This window comes from Sycon ciliatum, chromosome 1 (assembly GCF_964019385.1).
Source record: "Sycon ciliatum chromosome 1, ocSycCili1.1, whole genome shotgun sequence".
Classification (NCBI taxonomy): Eukaryota; Metazoa; Porifera; class Calcarea; order Leucosolenida; family Sycettidae; genus Sycon; species Sycon ciliatum.
The window spans coordinates 83576177-83599517 of record NC_088643.1 but is presented as its reverse complement, the minus strand read 5'-3'; the positions used below and the strand labels follow the sequence as shown (position 1 = coordinate 83599517).

General features: G+C 48.5%; 1 protein-coding gene across 1 annotated transcript; it reads left to right on the top strand.

The window, feature by feature from the left end:
• The first annotated feature begins 1569 nt into the window (after positions 1–1569).
• Positions 1570–22870, top strand: LOC135805927 (uncharacterized). Its single transcript, XM_065320049.1, has 15 exons — positions 1570–2027; positions 2161–2559; positions 5810–6289; positions 9298–9414; positions 9685–9971; positions 10446–11258; positions 11975–12259; positions 13013–13237; positions 14371–14610; positions 16560–16877; positions 17525–17776; positions 18533–18665; positions 19810–20105; positions 20379–20555; positions 21381–22870. The coding sequence occupies exons 2-15, from the start codon at positions 2256–2258 to the stop codon at positions 21477–21479; spliced, it is 4026 nt and encodes a 1341-aa protein (XP_065176121.1). The 5' UTR covers positions 1570–2027; positions 2161–2255; the 3' UTR covers positions 21480–22870.
• The last annotated feature ends 471 nt before the right edge of the window (positions 22871–23341 follow it).

The following is a 23341-nucleotide window of genomic DNA, read 5'->3' as shown; positions in this document are numbered from 1 at the left end:
GATGGAGGAGGGGAATCCGAAGGCAGATGCGTATAGCACGGCGTTGAATTCTCTCCTGTGTGCGCGCGTGTGTGTGTGTGTGTGCGTGTGTGTGTGTGTGTGTGTGTGTGTGTGTGTGATTGTGTGTGTGTGTGCGTGTGTGTGTGTGTGTGTGTGTGTGTGTGTGTGTGTGTGTGTGTGTGTGTGTGTGTGTGTGTGTGTGTGTGTGTGTGTGTGTGTGTGTGTGTAGACGCTCGGCGATGGGCTTTCCAAAGGTCCAAAGAAGGTGTGTGTGTGTGTGTGGAGGCAGGACTTCTTTTATCGCATTTATATGATTACAGATTCTTACCATTAATAAATGCAAAAGAGAGATTGGAAGCTTTGTCACAACTCTGAGTTTCACGTATTGCTACGATCATCAGGCAACAGTTGCCTGGTGATCGTAGTATTGCGTGAAACTCAGAGTTGTGACAAAGCTTGTGTACAAGGCTCTGCACTACATGTACATGTACATACATGTAGGTATTGAGCACTCTTCGGACAGGGAAGCACATCACTTGATTATTATATAATCTTTCGATGACAATTACAGTTTCCTCGGAGACAAAAAGAGAAGGCATGAAAGTTTACTCGTGAAAACCATAATTATTAATTAAACAGAATGTTGTTGAAGAGCCTGAAGTTGGTGCTACTACCGGTACTACATGTACAGGCACACTGTGAGTGCTATCATGGTTACATGTATGTGACACAGTGCTAGTCATTACCCCCTATAATATGGCCTAGGCTATGGCCATGTACTACTAGTAATGCTTCAGCGCAGATCTCCTTCTGGCTGTTCTACCATGCCGTGCATGGCTCTACATCGCACTGATGTCTGGTTGACAAGGCCAGTCCTAATGGTAATAATAATAATTATTACTAACTGGCTTGAGGGAAAGACACAAACGGGAAAAGTCTGAAGAAAACATTGACTGTCACCACCAGGATTCGAACCAGGGACCTTCGCTTGAGGGCCAGCGATGCTCTAACCACTGAGCTAAGGTGTAGCCGTCATCCCAGCAGAGACTGTTAATTAAACATTTTCTTCAGACTTCGTAACTCACCCTTCCTGTGAATATAATTATTACAATAATTATTTAAAAAAAGTGTAACGAGACACAATTACAAGTTTACAACGGTACTAGAGCTACATGTACATGTACACTCATACATGACATAATAATACTAAAGTACCAGTAACTAAATGTCCAAGTGACTGCAAGTCTGTCTGGCATGGAAATTGGATTTGGAGGGCATACCGTGGCAGTAGTGCATTATGGATTTATGCATGTGTCGATGGTCGAGCGAGTGCTAGCATGATACCTGATCTGATGGGACATGATCATTGTACTATACTGACTGCTGTGCTAGGCTGGACAGACAAGCTGGCCTGCTGCTGAGTGCTGGCTTGTTTGATATCATCCGGAAACTACCACCTGATCCACACAAAATACGGTCATCAATTCACACCCGGAAGTGGACCATTTGATCGCTGTCGACGCTTTCCCGTGCGGAGAGCCCAGGACGTTGTCACTGGTCAGCAGGGGTAGTGTCACTGGTGCCTGGTGCCCTGGTGGTGGTGTTTATCATCAGTACTGCAGCGCAGCTCACGCAGCAGTCACGGTGGCGGCGCACTGGAAACGTGTGACGGCAGCCCGATGTTTCCACAGCGGGGCTAGGCCGTTTGCCAGCGTCCAGTGAACTTCTGTTTTGGTTTGAATGCACGCACCGATACAGCTGTTAGGAAACTGCTTCTTTGAAGATGGCAAGTGTGTTACTGTCGCTAGCTGGCCCAGCACTAGTAGTGTTCTTAGTGTTGTAGTTTGTTCGAGTTGCATTCCGAGTATTTCTGACTTCACCTGTAGATCTCGTATCCTGGGCGCTATGGTCTGGGTCGAGTCTAGACGGTCCCCTCTTTAACGCCAGTAACATACCGACCGCCACACCGTACTGTTTCAATATTCTGTTTCCATTCCCGTGTGCTCTGTAGATGGACACGTAGTGAGGTCAGTAGTTGGGCGTGTGCGCACAGTCGTGTGTGGTCGCGGACCTGGGTTTCCCCAAGCACTGTCCTGTACCATTACTGTCTGTATTTCCCGTACCGTTATCTCCATGTTGTTGTCATACTATTACTAGCAGCTCAGTGGGTGTAACCGCCTAGCCGTAATCACCTGTAACAGTGTGACTGTCAACGACTGAGACTAAGTAACGTGTTGCTGTTGTGGCTGCTGCGGATGTTGCTGTTTGGCATGGACAAAACCCCGTCCATTCCTGTTTCTCTACCACCACTGATGTCTGTCAGCGAGGCGCGCTCCAAGTTACGACACTCTCGTCAAGATCAACGCTTGGCGGGTGCTAGAAGAAGTCGTAGCTCTGGTGCTGTTGCTGATGCTGCCAGTGTGGGCACAGCTAGAACGTCTGTTGCTGCTTCTGGTGAGGATGGTGGTGGCGGCGGTGGCGTGGTGGAGGAAGATGAAGAGCCGCCCTTGCTAGTTCCAGCACACCGAACTTCCACCTATGATGGTCCCCAAGAGCAAGGTACATGTACAATCATGTGCACTGATATACATGTACAGATGTACCTGTATAATAGTATTATTATCAGGTTCCAACATTAGCTAACAGTACATAGTACGGGTAATTGTAATGACTATGTAGTACAGCAATCATCATCCAGTCGTAAACTCAGATTCATGATTGTAATGACCGTCATATCAAGGAAATTTATTCTGAGTGTGCATGTGGGGGAGGTGCGGGCGGCTGGGGAGAGGAGGAGCTAAGGGACACCCTGACCCTGCGCCCCATGTCTACCCCACTAGTACTAGTAGTAGTAGGGGGTTATCATACCGACATTTTACATGACGTACAGACTGCAGACGTACGACTTGCAAGCTTGGCCCCTACATGCATGTATGGGAGCTGACACAGTCCATTTTCAATTATTATTTTTCACAGACCCTTCACCATGTTTACGTACGAGAGTCAAGGCAGTTAGACTTAGTAGCAGTACTAATAAGTAATAGTTCATTGTACATGACTGTTATGTACATATGTAGTTCTGTGTTCTTCATTTTACTTTTTTTTTGGAGGACTGGCTACATGTGCATGTAGCTCTCCGCTCCCCGTACGTACCAGCCCTATTAGTATTAGTATTACTATTACTGGTATTAGTATTTTTCCAGCGGGTTGTGCTGAAGTGTTGTACTGTTGTAAATTCAACTGTGTCATAGTGATGCGGTGACTGACAGTCTGTGTGCGCATGTGTTCCTGTAGAAGAAGTGACTGGTGGGGAAGCTCTGCCTGTTGCTGCTCAGGTGGACATGCAACTAGCCAGTTGGAAAAAGGAGATCGATGCTCATTTCCTGTGACCTCCTCTCTTCCTCGGAAATGTCTTCGGACGTTTGCCAGAGGAAGTTTAGCATGTGTGTGTGTGTGTGTGTGTGTTTGTGTGTGTGTGGGTTTGTGTGTGTGTGTGTGTATATATGCGTGTGTGTATATATGCTTGTGTGTGTGTGTGTGTGTGTTTGTGTGTGTGTGGGTTTGTGTGTGTGTGTGTGTGTGTGTGTGTGTATATATATGCGTGTGTGTATGTATGCTTGTGTGTGTGTGTGTGTGTGTGTGTGTGTGTGTGTGTGTGTGTGTGTGTGTGTGTGTGTGTGTGTGTGTGTGTGTGTGTGTGTGTGTGTGTGTGTGTGTGTGTGTGTGTGTGTGTGTGTGTGTGTGTGTGTGTGTGTGTGTGTGTGTGTGTACCATTTGACTTGTAGACAAGTTTCATTATGGGGGTAGGCAACATGAGTATCACTTATAATGGATACAATGTTCTTTGAATTACAGATGGAGCGGACTCGCTCCCTTCTATTTACACTGCAACGTTCACAGTAGTGCTGGCTGGGCACTACTGTGAATATATCGTATCTGGATATTAATATATCACCAATCCCTTTCGCCACCTTTGTAGCTGACACATTTAGCGCAAACACAGCACGGCACAGTATATTTGCTGCTCCTTTGTAGAGTGCACATCATTGCAAACCTGATGAGGGCTATATGCCGAAACGTTGTTTTAACTACGAAAATGTGTTCGAACGTTGCAGTGTAAATAGAAGGGAGCGAGTCCGCTACATCTGTAATTCTGTATGAAACTGCAGGAGGCCTCACCGCTTCTAATGTTCTTTGAAATAGAAGATAGCATTCCCTACTCTCTCTCTCTCTCTCTCTCTCTCTCTCTCTCTCTCTCTCTCTCTCTCTCTCTCTCTCTCTCTCTCTCTCTCTCTCTCTCTCTCTCTCTCTCTCTCTCTCTCTCTCTCTCTCTCTCTCTCTCTGTCTCTCCCCCCTCCCCCCCCTCTCACGCACGCACACACACACGCACGCACACACACACACACACACGCGCACACACACACACACACACACACACACACCCTGCTCAGTGTCACTGCAGTATCTTGTCTGTGATGTACAGTCATGTACTAGTAGTACTTCGTCTTTACTTATGTAGACCGGCACTAGGCCTCTACTAGGCTCTAGGGTTGGGACAAGGAGAGCGACCATACCGTCATACGCCGATACGGCTCGACTAGCGCTGACAGCGCTAGCGAGCTTCCAGTCATCCGGATGCGGATGTGCACGCTGACTTCTGTCTATATTTTTGATGCTGCTGCTGTTGCTGCTGTGTGAGGCTACGGACACGTAACGTTGCTGCGTGGCATCGCTCTGCTAGGACTTGCTGCTGCTGTGTCGTACCTGATCACGGTGGCAAAGCTGCGCAGAAACTCTGGAAGGCATAATATTTTCATGTCGGTTTTGTCAGATCGAGCAGAGGCTGAGCAATATCTTGACAATCTTGTAGCGCGCGGGACCATGCGTGGATTTTGAGCGGATGCGAATGCTGCGGAAAATTTTGTAATAGACCTACTCGGCGAGCAATCCTGTTTCCTCGCTTGACTTGAGCCGTCACTAGGCCCGGGGAGCTGTCATCGTACTAATTCAAAGTACGAAGACAAGTCGTGAAGTACTATAACTCCGGCAGGCGGCAACGCAGTGCATGCGCTGTAACACGAACGACGGGCAGATTAGATAAATCAACTGAGTCTGTGGCATTGTGCTGCCCACCCAGCTCACTCCTCTGGCTCAGCTCACAATACTACTTCAAACTTGCGCGGTTCTGCTGTTTCTCCGCTGGGTCCTACGCCGCACGCAGCTAGCAAACAATGATGGCTTGTCATCAATGAAAACTGCTTGCGGATCTACGCTGAGACTGCTGGTAGTCAGTGCACTGGCACATGCATGTACTAGTAGTAGTATCTGATGTTTTCGGATGGGAAGCAGTTAGGTTGTGGCATCGCGTCCACAACGATCTGTTTCCGTGGTCGTGTTCTTCTTGGCATATCTTTATGCTACTGGCAGTATACCCCGCCTTCGCTGCTTTTGCCGCTTTGGCAAAAGATCCGAACATACAGTGCAGTCAGTGCCAGCTGACTGACGGCTTGTGCCCGGTGCAGTGGTGGAGTTGTGATTGCAGTTCCGTGTCCGCATCTTCATTTCACTGACCGATTTGTTGATTGAGTAGGGCTGCACCAGTCTGATCTGCAGTCCGCAAAACTCATGATCAGTTTTTTTTTGTAATTGTAGTTTTCAACGCACTGTGCTGGCCTGGTGCAACAGACCCATTGTTTCATGAAGTGGAGAGTGTAGTTCGCCTCTTGACCAGGACATTGTTGTAATAGTGTGATCATGAGTGACCCAGAAGAGGCGAATGACGCTCTTCTTGATTTCTGTGCTGTTCCAGAGGTGGAGACGGCGGAGCTGTCGCCACGAGATGCTCATGCTGGCCAATTCCGCCTTCAGCTCTGGCAATTCTTGCTGCTGCTGCTCAGCCGTCCGGAGGATTTCGGCAACACTATCAAATGGACAGATGATAGCGGCGAGTTCAAGGTTTTCGACACTGAAGAATTGGCTCGGTTATGGGGTGGGCGGAAGGGACGAAACACGATGAACTATGACAAACTGTCCCGCTCCCTGCGCTACTACTATGACAAAGGCATTCTGAAAAAAGTTACCGGACAGCGGTTGGTGTATCGCTTCGACGCTGAAATACATCGCCGTCATGTTCAGCAATTGCAGCAGGGCCTTAGTGGTGTTGTATCGCTGCAGTCAAGTCGCAATCCAGCTACTGCTGCTGCAGCCGCTGCTGGAGGCACATATGGCGTAAACTCGGGCGCTGCAGGAGGACAGCGCTCAGATTCACCTTCGTCTCAGCACACTTCCGGTAAGGAGAGCGGAAGAAGAGTGTTCACTGTTTTTCAATTGCCACGCTGAGTGGCTGATAATTGCCTATGTCCTGTATGTTGTTGATAGCTGTGACGTTGCCATCTTGAGCGCTTCCTAGCTCTCTATTTTCTACCTTTGCTGACTCACTTGAGTCGTGAAGTACCAGTAAGAAGTAGGTTGTTGTCCTCAGTTTTATCATTTCCCCAACAACCGCTCGCCAACTCACAATGGGAAATTAAAAAACTCTTTGGGCCAGCGTCCTCCTATGACTATGTGCATCTGCTTGGGTTAGAACGTAACGTCGTTGCGTGTCTTGGTTTGCTTTGGAATATTGCAGTAGATTTGTATCGCACTACATAGGGAAAGCCTATCCTTTCAGGCTTTCATTATGTAATGGCTGTATTCTGCGCTGCGCTCACCAAGATCGGTGGGCACGTGTAGTTGTACTCCGTAGATCTAGTACTAGTACTAGTAGCAGTCTGTCGCGATTTCGAATGTCGTTCCACGTTATCTCGCAACCTGTGTGCATGCAATGCCATGCGCCAGTCGATCGCAATGACAATTATTATTTTGTGGGCCGCAGGAGAGCTGTTGTTACTTCAAATACTTGGCCCCCTGTACAGGTACAAATTCACTGGCACTGGGAAGTCTTCGCTTCTGCCTCGTTGAATGGATCCTGGCCTTGGCTGTGGTCCTGTGGCAGGTTGCAAATGAAGCGCCGACCTCCGGCTCCTGTCAGCTAGCTTCGAAGCAGGGGATCCGCCATGCGCCATGCGCCATCTCCGGGTTGCCAGTGACGCCCAGGGCGTCAAGCAGCTGCCTTATCCTGCGTCGTGTGCGCCCTGGGCCGTGGAGAGCAACGACATGCTAGTGCTTTGCAACGCGATGTTGCAGACTTCTTCCGGGCTGGCCACGTCTTCCAAGTGCACCCTCCTATCTCCGCTTTGGCCGGGACTACATGATAAAATGCCAAAAAAGTCATTCTGCAGACTGTGCATGTGCGCTGGTTAGTTCATTCCGCCAACTGACTGACTGACTATTCAGTGTTCTGACTGTCAACGCGGATAGGATAAAATGTCAAGTTTTTCGAATCACGGAGGCGAAAAGCGACGTCTTGGTCCTGCTCAGCACTGTGCACAGTCGTGTTTCACCTCATTCCGAGACTGTTTGCTGGTCACCAGTTGACAGGTTCTCCGGGTTGGGTGACGTTTGGCTTGACCACGGACCTGTCTGTCCCTGCGACGATCGATCGGATCCATCGTAGTGTCTAATGCAGTAATGGATAGGCGAGTGCGAACAAATAATAATAATTTTTTCAGGCGAAAGCAGCCCTCGCCTCGGTGGTGCCAGAGCAGAGGCCTGCGAGCTAGCTGGATGTTGGCAGCGTAATGACTGACTGCACGCGATTATTTGGCCAGAACTGGCCTGATCCATGCACTATCGCGCGCTCTTGATCGGCAGCTGACCACAAACGCTGGCCGGACGCTCGGAAGCCAGTTCCTGGTGGGACGCTGCCAAACTACACTGCCACACAGGGGGAAAGGATGTCCTGTCAGCCATTTGCGGAGATACGTCTCAACTCAACGTATCTTGTCGGCGTTGAATTACTGCTCAGTTGTCATCCCGGGAAAACTCGGGTCGACATGACAATGCGCATGGGGTAGAACACATTTTCGTCCAGCGCTGTGCAATGTGAAATGATACACTGATAAACTGCGTATCTCCCCAAGCAGGAGGAACTGGCATGTGTAACTTTGAAGAGGCACTTCTCTCAATTCATTGAGCAGCATGCGATGCGGAAATGAGCTTTTTCCAAGTACAGAGGACATGATAATGATGACAGTTCAAAATAACTCTTCTAATGGGACAAGAACTTGAAGAAGTGTGTGTACTTAGCCCGCTAGGCCTGAGCTGCACTTCTCTTTGCATGATTGTTAGCATAGGAAACAATCATGTCACAGGATCTGACATCTGCAGTTCTACCAACTGTATGATTGGTTCACTGGGCAGCTAACATGGGACCATGTCAGTTGGGGGAACTGGTGAGGTGCTACAGTTCAACTCAGGTGTATTAGGAACTAGGATGTGCATGTCAGTTGGGGGAACTGGTGAGGTGCTACAGTTCAACTCAGGTGTATTAGGAACTAGGATGTGCCTTCCAGACCGGGTACCCCACCAGGCACCCTGCACTTGAAAGTGTAGTGCACCATGTTTCCCTGAGTGGACTCTCCGCAGTATTTCTGTATCAGGCGGAGAGACCGGATGTTGAGACACACAAGTGCCTGGGACGGGTTCAGTCCAAGTGATTGCCCAACAGTGTCCCAAGAAATCCAGGCCTGAGGAACTTCTGGAAAACACAAACCCCGGATCCCATCAGATCCGCATCAGATCCGCATCAGATCCGCATCACTATTCTCCTCTGTCTGTGGGACACTGAGTGCGATTCTGCGAATCTGTCATGGTTAGCCTGGGACCATCTGTTCGGTGACAGACTTGGCGCTATGGCGCTGTTTCCGGCTACATGCAGTGCTCACAGTAGTACATGTATGTGAGGAAGATCATACATGCGAATCTCCCCTTTCCTAAATTTATTCCACTTTAGTCCATGTGTGGGAGGCATGGCAGTGCAAAAGGGCAAACGCAGCAGCACATCACTCACCATCTAGAAACCTAACACCAGTATGCCAGCAGTCATCTCAACTTTCCAAGATCCTATTTTGATACTGATGCCAATACAGGGTTACACAAGTACTTTTGAAGTACATGTGGATAAGTACCCCCCCCCCCCCCCCCCCCCCCGTACTTACCCACATACACGGTCGACTGGGGGTAATTATCCACCTGTTTCCGTGTAGTTGGATAAGTACCCCCCCCCCCCCCCCCATAATCACCCACATATGCATGGCAGACGCAACACTATGATGTTATGTTCCTAGAATTGAAGATCAAGGAGAGCTTTGTTCAAGTAAAGTTAGCTGTGCATTGCCATGCTGTGTCTGTATGCAGATGCTGTACTCATCAATGCAGTGAAGCGGGAACAACAAGAGAGAGCTGAGGGTGGTGGCGGAGGCGGGGGTGGTCGCCATGGCCACTCGGCAAAGAGGGCGCGAAAGGAAAAGTCAGGTACGGGACCTGCCGTCTTCGAGCTAACGATTGCCCTGCTTGTTCGTATTGGGTGGTTTTCTCTTCTTGTGTGTGCACTGCTGAAAATTAATGTTCTTCCTCCCATCTTCCTATTTTCCCGCCTTCCTTTCTGATGTCTTCACCACATTTCTCCAGAAGAGGGACTACATTTTGGGAACAATAATGCGTGTTGATAAAGCTTGGAAACAAGGGAGTGCGGGAAGATTGGAGCCTGTGTTTGTCCTTTCTGATGTTTTCATCTTTGCATAGGTATCGAAGAGCATCAGGCGAGCAGTATGGAGGCATCGCTTCTGTTCGGTAGGGCACTGCGAGAAGGCTGCATGGTTATGCCGCGCTGCCGTATGTTCCTTATCGGGCCTCGCCGGTCTGGGAAGACCAGTCTGAAGCGCTTACTTCTCGGCATTGCTCCTGACGTGACTCTTGAAGAATCTGCCCTGGATGGCGTTGACGCCGATGCTGACGCGGCCGTCTTCCACACTAGTAGTCCTTATCACATGGACAGTACCTGTAGATCGGCATTGCCGTGGAAAACTGAGGCAAGCACATGTACATGTCATGCCGTGCTGATATTCATACAATGATAACATGCTTACCGTATATTCTCTATTATAAGCGCTGTAATTTCAACACCCCTCTACCCCGTGCTTATATTGGAGACCGCGGTTGTATTGGAGACCGTGCTTATATTTTTTCAACCAGTATATCCATACAAAGCAAGAAGAAATACATGCTAGATATCATGCATGTAGCATTGATTTCCACCAAGACCGTGCTAGTAATAGAGACCCGTGCTTATAATAGAGAATATACGGTATGTGCACACTTGTAGTTTGTAGTTAAGTTTATGTGCACACTTGTAGTTTGCTCCCTATTGTAAAAAGAGTACTAGTACTAGATTAGTGTCAACATTTTGTGAACCTATGGCTACGATGGTCTGTATTAATTGATGCGGTGGCATCATTACGTTGAATTCTGTTTCTGTCGCCGGCGTAACGTGTTGTGCTTTGCAGGATGTGCGGCACAGTCGACTGCGAGAGTTTGATCGGCGCGTGTCACGCTGGGTTTCCGCCGACTTGATGTCGTTCTCACACGAAGCCGTACAGCAGCGCATGCCAGCTAGCCAGCAGATCATGCTGCACAATGAGCGCAGTCAGTTCATGCCAATGAAATTGGCGGGAATGCCAGCCGGTATGGCTGGAATGGCTCATGCATACACCGGCGTTGCTACTGGACCTACGGTTTCAGCCACGGGCACAACAGCGTCGTCTTATCCAGCCCCAGTGACGCCGTCACGAACGCCACCAGGGGCTAGGCACTCTGCTTCACCGTCAGTGGCCACTGCAGTTAGCACGGCTGGTTTCACAACAGCGTCCAGTTCTTCAACCTCCCAACCGGCTAGCACTTTAGCACCTGGTCCTAGTTCATCGCGCTTTGTTCCTACAGCGAGTAACAGTGGAGCTGCGGTGGTTGCAGCACCCGGTGCTCCGACAATGATGTGGCCATCCACAGGCGCTGCTCCAGGAGTCATCAATCGGCCAACGACGCTCATACAGCCGGTCTACATGCCCACGCTGGCACCAGGTCCTTTCTTCATGTCCGCCGCCACGCAGCCACCGCCTCGTTTCTTCGTGCCCATGAATGCGGCCGGCACTCCCGACATGGCTCACGCCGCCACTGCTGCGGCTGCTGGCTACCCTGCTGCCGCCGCAATGCAACCGCCAACAACAACATACGCACCTGCTACAGGGCCCTTCCCGGACCTGCCAGAGGAGCTGGTGTCTCGCGTTGCATCCTACTTGCGCCAAGCTCGGGGAAAGGGAGTGGTAAGGATGCGAAGGGCGTTCTGCTCACTTCTAATGTGTTTTTTTTGTAGCGGGAGTAAAATGGCGCCTTTGCTTAATTGACATGATGCTACTGGGTGGTTTATGCGGTCAGTTGTCCAGCCATGACTTTGGTCTTCTTCTTTGTATGATGCTTTGTATGCATAGCTTGTATGATGCTTTGTATGCATAGCTTGTATGATGCTTTGTATGCATAGCTTGTATGATGCTTTGTATGCATAGCTTGTATGATGCTTTGTATGCATAGCTTGTATGATGCTTTGTATGCATAGCTTGTATGAATTACCCACACATATAACAGTGATCTTTGTACTATCATCAAGTTACAGTGTATGCCAATGGTGGAGTGATCCGTCAATGGCCGTACATATGATGGTGGAGTGATCCGTCAATGGCCGTACATGTGATGGTGGAGTGATCCGTCAATGGCCGTACATGTGATGGTGGAGTGATCCGTCAATGGCCGTACATGGCTATGTACCATACATGATCTTAGAACCCCTGTGCATTGTGACTGGTGTCATACTGGATTTCTCTACCTCTCTCTGTATTTGGTAGAGTACCTCTCTCTGTATTTGGTAGAGTACCTCTCTGTGTATTTGGTAGAGTACCTCTGTGTGTTCTTGGTATGTTTGCTACATTGCAGTATCTTAGCGGTATCTTGTATTGTTTTATTTATTTCCTTTGAACACGTCCAGGAGTTCTTCACCGATGCTCAGCCAGCGTTCCCAGGTCTGGTTCACATCTGGGATTTGCCCGGTGATACTGTCCACCATGCAGTGCTGTCGTCGCTCATGGTTCGACATGCCATCTATGTGCTAACGTTGGACCTGTCCCTGGATTTGAACTCGCCCATGCCTGCTGAGGATGGCAGCGGTGCGCCTATGGACGGCGATGCAGCAGAGGCCGTGAGCGGTGCTTCCGACAAATCCTACCTGGAGCTGATTATCGACAGTCTGGACTTTGTGCGGGCTTGCACCTCGGTGAGTAGAGATTGGTGACTTGTACACAGTGGAGTGTAGCTGCCCTTTCATGCAGCTGGTGTTGAATTTTCTCCAGCCTGGCCTTGACGATGTGTGGCCCTGAGCACAAACGCTTCTGTATTTTTTGTGACTGCACATACTCGTAGCGCTCAAGACTGCAGATCCTCTTTAGAAAGTTGTTTCTCTAGTTGCTAGCACAGTGAACTGGAACTCTCTCATCCGGTCCGTCTCCTACAAAAACAGAAACGAAAGCTGGATGAGCAAAAAGTGAAAAGCGGTGCGGCTCACACTGTAGTATATCAGCCGTTACCCCACTATCAAAAAGTTAAAAAAAAAAGGAAAGTTAGCCCAGATTCGCGGCCGCACCTCCTGACGTGTTTGGTTAACACATCAAGCAAATACATTCGCATCGGCGGGCCACCACTTTGCCCATATATCCTCAGTGCCGAATGCAAACCTCACACGTGAGCCAGGGGAGGGGTACCTCACTATCAGGATTGCTCATATCTGCGGGCTGTGACTGTTTTTGCCCTATTTTAACGTTCTTCACCACAACGCAGTGCACAATGCCTCACAACAGTTGCCATGAGACGAAGCATGCATGCAAAGAATGTTTGAGCGTTGCCAGAGTGCTTGAAATGCTGCACTGGCATCACGCTTGCTCAAGGTTGGTAGAGCGTGTGCGCACTAGGGCTAAGTGCTTTGCTAAACTGCATTGCGTGTTGGGATTGTGCATTGCTATTGCGTTTGCAGCACCATCAGGATTCCGCCTCCGTGCAACGCCTGGTACCTGCCGTTGTGATAGTCGGAACTCACCTGGACTTGCTGGGACCGCCTGACTCGGACCAGGCCAAGCGGCGGGCACGAGAGCGCTTCGCCATGGTAAAGCGAGCACTGCAAGGACGACTCAGCAGAAAGTACATCACCTTCCCGTTCTTTGCAGTCGACTGCTTGTTGGCAGGGCAGGAAAATGACCATGTGAGTGTTAGCACCCACATGCATGTCGTTACCTAGAAAATATAGAATTCTTACAAAAAATATATGGCCGGGAATATCTTGTAATTGGCAGCTCTCTGATCTATGTAAATAGATCGCTGATCTATTACTGAATTCATCTGTTCGAAGGTGGTTCAAGAGTGAAAACCATACTTTTCTTAGAGCAGACGCCATTGAAGCAAGAAGTTAGAGTTTATCTCCAGTGTAAGTTTATATTCGTGCACGGCTTGGGAAAGACCCATACATCTTCACGGCACTCTCCAAACGGTCTCTGGGCTACACCAATCGCTAAAAGAAAAAAAAGAAAAGATATAAATCAATTTAGAAAAGAAAAGGACATATGGATACGAGTTAAGAGTAACTCTCCATCACTGTAACTGGATACTATATACAGTCAGAAAGTGCAATAACTAGGCACAAAACTGACAGAGTACTGAGACATCCGACGTCCCGACACCTAGCTTCAACACATCTCCGTAGCGCTAACCGACAGCCTTCCAACTTGGAAGGTTCAAGGTTCTGAAAAGACCAAAGAGGGGAAGGCAAGCGCAACGAAAACGAGCAAAAGCTACAGTCCCAACGGAACAAAGAATGTCGATTGTTACTGGACGATGACAAGACCAGTACGATATTTGACAAAGCGGTCTAACTACAATTCGAAGCAGCAAAGCAGCACACCACCCAACTTGGGTGGGTCATAAACTCGTATCCATATGTCCTTTTCTTTTCTACATTTATTTATGGCTCAACATCCGAGTTTATAAATCAATTGATATCTCTTGTAGCCCAGAGACCGTTTGGAGAGTGTCGTGAAGGGTGTATGGCTATGGTGTATGGCTATAGTGGAGTCATCGCACTCAAGTTGAGAAATGGCTTGGGAAAGAGGTACTAAAAGCCCAATGATGCTGAACAGCGATATTTCCTGTCTGTAAACTCCATGCATCAATGATGATTGTGTGTTTGCTTCAACATGATTTGCTGTTCACTTCTCCTAACAGCGGCTCATATCCCCACTATCCAGTGACGCATGCGGCCTTGTGCTCTAGGCAATGTTCTAGTAGCACACCTTACCCAGTCTTCAACAACATTGTATGTCCTTGCTTACCTCTATACAGGCTGATCTGCTGCGGTGCCATATCGAGGATGTCACGCAGACGTATTTCCCCACCTCGTGGCCGTACGCGTACCTGCGCTTCGAGCAGATCATCGAAGCTGAGCGGCGACGTGGGCTGGTGTGCCTGCCCCTGGCTGACGTGATGAAGATGGCCAAGGTGCATTGCCTGCTGGAGCAGCAGGCCACGTTCACCATGCTAGCTCACATGCACAACCTGGGCTTGGTCATCTACACACCCAGAGTGAGTATTAGTAGTGTTGCATGCATGTGTGTGAGCATGTACATGTAGTGTTGCATGAGTGCGTGTGAGCATGTACATGTAGGTATCCATATACATGCATGATAGTGTTAGTGCACCGAGTGCCAATAGTATCAGTGCACAAGATCTTGATATGCTCTTTGTGGACAGTTGCATGTCTGTGCCAGGTTACTCACTGTGACTCACTGTATTTGGCACTAACTCACTTCAACCATATCGGAGGGTAATTTTTTTGTGTAGTTGAGATAAACAGACATTTACCGGTATATCATTGAGAGTGCGGCAGAGGTAAATTTCCGGCTGGGCCAGATAGTGGAACTGTCACGGCTGTTTTTTTTCGCGAAATTTGGACATTTTTAACAAGATGGCAGCCAAAAGTCTCGATTGGGCTGGATCGGCAAGGAAATTTGAATTTTCAATCTCAGCACCCGATTTCGCTGTGGTTTTCGCTCGATTTAGAAAGCTACCAGGCCAGGTTTACCCGGAAAACAGGTATTCCGTGTTCCTCTTGAAACTAGCTTTCCGCTGGTACCTCACATGGCCAACTTCCTCGCAGGAACAGTTTGTTCCGCGTTGCACAAGTCAAGCCTTCTTTCTCGCTCGTTCCTTGATTCATCGTTGACATGCCTGCCTCAAGAAGCCCTTTCAGAAGTTTTCCCAGTCTAGCTTTCAGTTTTCCCAGGTAGAGGACTATCTTCTGGCTATCTTCACCAAGTTTTATCACGGGCCGTGCACAAACTTCAGATTCCGTGCGTGCGATGCTGAGCTACCTTTTCATGCGATTTAGGAGACAGATGGCATGGCGCTGGAGTCGCTGTCGAGTCCAGGAGGCCGAGGCCTGGTGGAAACTGCCCAGTAGACATGTGGAGTACTGCTGAAAAAGGCAGCAAGCACGCAGATAGCCCCGAAATTGTGATGTAGATCCAATTGTGCGTTTGTTCGAGTGCATATCGGCAAATTTGAAAGTTGCACCCATGATCCCGACGAGGAGAAGCTGAAAATCAGTGCGTGCGTCAATATCCAGACTACCAGGGATAGCTTGGAGAGGTTCGAAAAGGTCAGGATGCTGGTTGACCATGGCAGGAGTTCATTTTACCTTCCTTCTCTCTCAAATTGTCTGGATATTGAGTATCTCGCTCGAACGCTTTCAAATAATAAATCCTGGTTTGACTTGCGAAATCGTGGAACCACACGGAGAGTGACATGAGTTTCATCCCAAAACGCAAACTCCCATCGTATTCATGAGGTTTGTACCGCGTTACGTAAATCGCACTAAACGACGCCATATTGTTAAATGTCCGTGCTCGAACAGCCGTGCTGTGCTCATACGTTGTCGTGAATATGCATCACGAATCCGCGTTACGCTCATTATGTCTTTATTTGTTTATGTGTTACATCATGTTGACGTCATGCTGATGTCTTGCTGCACGCATCGCGTGCACCGTTTTGCAGCTCTCAGCCCGGAGTATGCGCAGCGAGCCTGTGGCTCCTTTTTTGCTGCCTTTTCCCTTTTGCATGCTTCACTTGTCTCTACTTGTCTCAACCTTGTCTCAAATAAGGTTTTCTGGTGACACTCCTTTTCAAGTCGCCTAATCCTTTCATGTAACAAGTGCAATGTCGTTCCGTGAACCGGAACCACTCCATATTTGAGTTACCAAGACGTATTTGTGTGTGGCTATCCAAGCTCTCCCACTCAACAGTTCAAAGTTGCGCACATACGTTACGATAATTATAGCTCCAAACTTGCTTTCGTTTGTTTATGGGGAGGGTGCACTGTGTAATGGTTGTGGATGTTGGGAGAGAGGAAGACCTAGTGTAGAATATAATCTTTTTTACAGAAGATGCCCTCCATGGGCTTGACAATATAAGGAAGCCAAGTCGGGCAGCAAGGTTATTATGGTGTTGCTGGATGTGTGCGCTGTTGTGTGTAGATTGCACGCATGGATGATCTGGTGGTGATCCGGCCACAGTGGCTGCTCGGTGCCGTCAATCGGCTGATCTGCACGCCGCCGACGGAATGTGCTACACCGGCCCTCGCCAGCAGCTGGCATCACTTGGCCACCGAGGGCGTGCTGGAAGAGGAGCTGATCTGCGAGGCGTGGCAAGACTACGGCGCAAATCAGTCTCTCCTGCTGGACATGATGCAGCGCATGGACCTCATCTGCCCCAGCTTGCCACACGTTATAGACCGCTGCATTGAGAACAGTAGTATGACTGCTGAAGAAGAAGAAGAAATCCCCCAGTTGGAGGTATGCTTGCCTTTTTAAAAAATGGTCTTCCATATTTTCCATCCATGAGTGAGAGCATCATCAGGGATGAGGATGTAGGGTAGGATCGAAGCAGGTTTAAAGCCATTGCAAGAGTAGTCAGATTGAACAAAAACAGGATTGTGGCATTATAGACGTATTTCAAATGTGTTAACAGGTTCCTCTGAGACGATAATGCGATAATAGCCTGAGCCTGAGCAAGAGCCAGAAGTGCGTCCTTCTTATCAGTATTATGGACGTGTTTGTAAAGGAGTTCTTTCACCGAACAGGAATTCCAGTGCTACTACTCACAGAAACCTAGAACTCAGCTCTCACGTGACCTGTCGAAGGATGGGCATGTCCAAGATCGCACTTGCACACATGGAATACTGAAGTACATGGCCATCCGGCACGTACCGACCATTTAAAAATGAGCTTTATCCGTTCTACATGTATTTTGTTTACCAGGAATGAACGAATATTTGATAGATTCGATTTGCCACTTGCTTAGGTATACTGCTTACCATTCTGCCACATGCGTTGATATTATTTGGCAGGTAATCTTGTTGCTAACAGAGTGTTGTTGTACTATGTCTCTGCATTGTTTTGCTTCTGCTGCTGCTGCTGCTGCTGCTGCTGATCTCCTACAGAGCAGTGTCTACTATCTTCCATCAATGGTCCAGTTTGGTCCAAGTTACGAGGAGTTCCTGCATGCTCTGTCGCCAGAGCGAGTCTCGGCAACATTGATGATCGTCTTTGCGGACAACTTCCTGCCGGGAAGTATCTTCCCGCATTTGCTGCAGAGATGCCTTCTCTTGTGTCCAATGAGACCGCATATCTTCAAGCAGTGCGCAAGGCTGGCGGTGGATGCTGACCATGACTTGCTGTTGCTTGCCAACAAGGTATGTCACTGAGTTGTGTGTGTGTGTGTGTGTGTGTGTGTGTGTGTGTGTGTGTGTGCGCGCGCGCGCTCGTGCATGCGTGTGTACATGCATGTGTGTGCCGCACGGCAGGTTAAAATAATTCATAATCACTTTTAAATGAGTTGGAGCTAGGTGTCAGGTCGTTTAATGTCTCAGTACCCCTGTCAGTGCTGTACCTTATTGTCGCACTATCTGACTGTGTATCTCGTTACTGTTACCTTGGTGGACTGTTGGGCATAACTCGTAGCATGTCGGTCCTTCCTCGGCGAGGTCGACCATCATATCGTAGCTTTTCGAAGCAGTTCTTCAGAGTCTCTGGGAGGTACGACATCGCCATGATGAGCCCATAATACTCGAGCATGCTGCTTGCCACATTTTGAGACGAGCTTTCCGCTTCCGTTTGCTTGAAGTCGATGCAATGAAGGCGAATGGAATGGCGATCGTTTGAACTTTGCCCACCTCTGCAGCATTTTAGGCCACGGGGAACAGAGGCCATGCAGGTAGCTGGTATTGGTCGCTTCATCCCGGAAATACCTTTCCAGCCCTGCCTTGTTCGGTAATATCGGTGAAAGCTTGGCAGAGATATGAGCGAAAGTGCATTTCATATGAAAAACAATAATACTCGTCGTACTTTCCGTAGGGTCAATCTATATCTATGTGGAGTGATGTGTAACATAAACCTTTAGCAGTCACTCATCTTACTTCTGCTGCTGTGTGTCTTCTTTGACTGAACAGGAGACATTGCAGGTGGTGGTTGAAAGCACTGACTATTCATCAGCCGCATCACCGCCACACTCCGATGTCTGTGCGGAGGTGCTGCGCTTCATTGTGACGTGTCTGAATGAGTTTGCAAGCCAATATGAACATGGTGAGGAGCAGGAATAGAAATACATTCAACAACTGGTCATACTACAAACTGGTGTGACCATCAGAAAACATGTTGGCAGTTTTTTTGGAATAACTGATTGCAAGGAGTTAATCGGGGTTCACAGAAGCATATTTGCGATGCAATGCGTAATGTGATGCGCGTGAAACTGGGAAATCCCAAATTGCACCGGATGAAATTGCACTGATTACACCTTCACTGGCAAGTACCTAGCTACACAAATGCCAGGGTGTCGTATGCCCCACCCTACATTGCGAGTCGACACACATTAGCAAGGTGACGTCGGGTTGCTGATTTCTTCTCCTGTACTTAAAGCGCACTCCGGCTTCATTCCACCATTCTGTGTCACATCAGCACGGCCAGCATGCGTCTCTCCATGAACCAATGTTTTGCTGGATGTGGCAGTCTCCTGGGGAGGACATTTACTATTTAGGCTCCCTGGAATGGAGGATACGGCACGATTTCTCTCAACGTTGGGAGAACATTGCAAACAACATCCTCTGCGATCGGATTTCTCCGAATATAAGTGCGCTGGATACATCTTCACTGGCAAGTCGAGCACATGTGACGCCCTCGGGTCCTGACTCGACAAAATTCAAAAGTTACCTTCGTGTCTGACTCGATCTCTTCAGGACAGTTCACCATTCTTGGTGGAGAGGTCCTCTTCTTTCACCTACCTTCACCCTGCCATCGACATTCGACATCCAAAACGAATTAAGTAACTCTGATGTAGCTAGTGCTTCTGTGTAGTACTCAATGTGTACTGATCCAGATCTCACAGGTGTCATCTCAGCTTAGGCAGGAAAAATAAATCTGAAAACATGACCCGAGACTGGCGTATACAATTTTTGATTGGCCCGCCATACCAATGCTTCCCATACATTGGGTATGATATGGTGTGTACAGATAACCTCCCATACATTGGGTATGATATGGCGTGTACAGATAACCTCCCATACATTGGGTATGATATGGCGTGTACAGATGACCTCCTAAGCAGCAAACAAGCATTGGTGACCAAGGAGTTGGTACAGCCATGGTGTGACCAACCAAACCGGTTCAGCCGTCCCTGTGAAAGTATTTTTCTGATACTGTTGTCCTTGTGTGTGTTCTCTACACTTGCCAGGTATTGACTTTGAGGTTTGCGTGGAGTGCACATGCTCTGCTCCGACTCCGTCTAAGCCGCCAGCATCCTGTGTCTATCTGGATTGCTCGCCAGATGAGCAGCATTATGCCAAGCTGCCACTGACTCGCATTGTCAGCCCTTCTGCGCATATGCCACTCGGGACGTCGCATGCAAACAGCAGCAGTAGTCAGGCTGCTGGAAATGGTCCTTTCGAGTGGATAACGTGTGCACGAGGCACTGACATTGCTGTGCCACTCAACGTCCAGGTGTGGATTGAGCCGGGATGTCACCGCTCGGTGAGTCCATGCACCAACATGGAGCAGGTAGTGGGCAATGTTGTGGATGCATGCATTCCTAGACGAGATCTTGTTGATTTCCACGTAGTAGCCTCTTGCAGGGCCTATGCAAGCCTTCATAGGCTGTCTTTATGTATGCCATAGAACCAGGCTGCAGTCAATACAATTCAAACTAAAACACTGTGTTCTTTTTCTTTCACATTTTCTTTCCTATGCTTGCACCATAGAACCACTTGCATTGCTATTTTTCTCATGTGTGCTGTTGATGATTAGGATTCTCAAAGCGTCTCCGAGTGCCTGCACTACAATATACGCCTGCGGCTCTCGCAGCTGCTTGACCCACATCTCGGGGGCCGGGCGGCGTTGATGCTGGGTGCTTTGCTCGGCTTCTCTCCGCACGAGATCAACCGGCTGGAACAAAGCGATAGCCTAACAATGTCTCTGATAGAGGTGAGGCTATCTCCACTTAGAAATCCCCGGTGCACATCACTGACTGTACACGTAGTGTGTCAAAACGTTTAGTTAAGTTCGCCCATCCACGTTACCACTGGCTTACAATTATGTTGAGAAACTAGCTAAAAGAAGTTTCGCTCATGCCAGGCCACCACCATGCCTGATCATACCAGGCGTGCGCTGCTGGGTAAAGGACATGAGCAGGTATGCCATATGAAGAATCACATCTACAATAGCGGAATGTATCAAAGGTGCTGCGGAGTGTATCAAAGGTGTTGCGGCTTCAACGTGATACAATGTACAGTGATGCTCAGTGACATCCGATCGAGTGAGTCAAGTAGGCGTAGGGTACTGTGCAGCCCTAGACCGGCGGACGTTGGGATTTTCACTCGTACAGGGTTAGAGCTGACTCGCGTGATCGGATTCCATTGAGCAGCGCCCTGCGTGGTCTATGGACCAGAGTAGCCAGACACACTTCCTGTGACTACCGACCACCCCTTGGGGCCAGAGAAAGCGGTCTTTAGTGGCAGGTGGTCCTTAGTTAGAGGTTTGCACCGCACAACCGTATATGAATATGAGACCGTCCGTGCCTGGCGAAGTGGTCTGTAGTACCTGGCTGGTCGCTAGTCACGGTGGTCTTTAGTTACAGGTTTTACTGTAGAGCCACCAGTGTAGCGTAGGATTATCATATTGCGCTTGCATGTCTGCTGTACTAGAATAACATGCTTAGGTGCCCAGTGTTACGTGTATAGCTTATGTGCAGGTAGGTTTGAGGTACTGAAGTGCTATGGACTTCCTTTCTGTGTGTTTCTGCTTGTGTAGACTTGGGAGAGTCGACCGTCAAGTTCAGTGTCACACTTGCGAGAAAAGGTTGCTCTGCTGCGCTGTGAAGATGCTATCGACCTGCTGGACTCCATTTGAAAGCTGACTGCTCGATCACCTCTGAAGTATGTCTCTGTGTGTGTGATCATATGCCTCGAGTTCCTGCATCAGGGAAGCTCTGCTCACATACAGGTACAGAAATGTGCCCAAGGTCCACTTGTTGGCCCAAGTGATGTTGCTCGTTCAACCAAGAGCATGGGATAGTCGTTCCTTTCATCTTGCATGAGGAGTCATGCTGAAAACAACGAAGAGTGGAATGACTAAGTATCAGCCACATGGTACTACCATTGGTCGCAACTGCAATCAGAACTTGTGCAGCCGATGCCAAGCACTCTAGAAGCGCTTATTTAGCCTTCAAACGCTCAAGGCTGTCATTGTGCAGTGCCTACACTTTGGAGAGGAGGTATTCACCGGCATACTCTGAGGCTATTACTGTTCAGATCATCAGGCTTCGTTGACATTCCGCCTGGCCGTAGCCATCAGCTTCATCAATTGTTCCATCCTTCACAGTTTATCTCCTTACTTATTACCAAATGATGCTGCAGACTGGAGCAGGCTCCAGGTGCATTCTGGCACAAAAGTTCTTCATTTTATTGAACACCATATCGTATTTTTTTGCATTTTATCTTTCAAATCCTTTATTCACTTCATTGTGATAATTGTAGCCCATTCTGCCAGTGTCCACGGCATCTTGCTTCCACATCTTTATATGCACCACATGCTGTACTTTATTGTCAAGCTATCCTGGCATAGTGTATATAGTACTAGTGTTCATGCCCCCCCCCCTCCCCATCCTCGTTTTTTTGTATGCTAAGCTGTTGCTGTTACAGCCAGGGAGTCGTAAAACACCGGTAGCGTGGGTGCAGCAGCGGGTTGGAAGTGCCCCGGTGACTGCCCGGCGAGTGAGGCGTTTGGTTAGGTTGTGTTGGTGGCGCACACGGCAATACCCCCTCCCCTGTATGTTCCAGTGTCTCGAGCATCTGCGTGTTTAAATTGGAGCACCGCCCGTGTGCTGGGAGCTATGTGCGATGCTCTTGGTTTGCGTGTGCCGAGTGATGTTTTGCTGAAAATTATTGTGTATTATTCTCCACTATTGTACTCGTACTTTGAACGTACATATTCCGAATATTTTTCTTTTACAACACAGGCATTCACAATTCACATCCTGATCATTTTCAGCTCAATGGATTATCCCTATTTTGTTTGTTTATATTGATTCCCAAATTATTATGCTATTCCTACTTTTAACACATTGTTTTCTTCGTTTTATGGAAGCATGTATCTTTATCAGCACCGCGTACCGCCGACCTCAGTGGTATAGATCCTTCGAGTAGTATTGTTCACATGCAGTGTGATGGATGTGCACTGCACACATATCATCACAATCCGTTAATTTGTGAAAGAGAAATAAGTGCTATTCAGTTCTGTTATCCAGTTTAGCTCGGCGTCTATGCGGACGGTGTTTGTGACATGTGACGTGTGTGTGTGTGTGTGTGTGTGTGTGTGTGTGTGTGTGTGTGTGTGTGTGTGTGTGTATGTGTGTGTGTGTCTGTGTGGGAGAAAATCTGCGGGTGCACATCCAGTGCTTTTGCAGATTTGCAAGCTTCTCTTGTGACGGGCACATGCATGGTATGTGGATGTGTGTGCGTGTGTGGCGTTGCTAGCTGGTTTGGTGGGCAAAGAGTCGATGATAAACGGGCAACACAGACATACGCGTACGAGGTTTGTGTCCTAGGCATACAGCACACCAGTTGTTGAACTATAACAGATCCCTCAACTCCAACTGCAGGGACTACACTATGATATGAGTAGGAATACGAGGCCATGGCAGCCACGATCTCGACTTGCTGACCATTGCAACAGACGCGTGTGCACGTCCATGCACGCGTGTATTGTTGCAA

Bases quoted from the DNA above. Each gene is read 5' to 3' on its own strand.
- LOC135805927 (XM_065320049.1), top strand. From the start codon at position 2,256: ATGTTGCTGTTTGGCATGGACAAAACCCCGTCCATTCCTGTTTCTCTA. The intron at 18,666-19,809 runs GTGAGGAGCAGG...TACACTTGCCAG, and splicing joins TGCAAGCCAATATGAACATG to GTATTGACTTTGAGGTTTGC. The intron at 20,556-21,380 runs GTGAGGCTATCT...CTGCTTGTGTAG, and splicing joins TAACAATGTCTCTGATAGAG to ACTTGGGAGAGTCGACCGTC.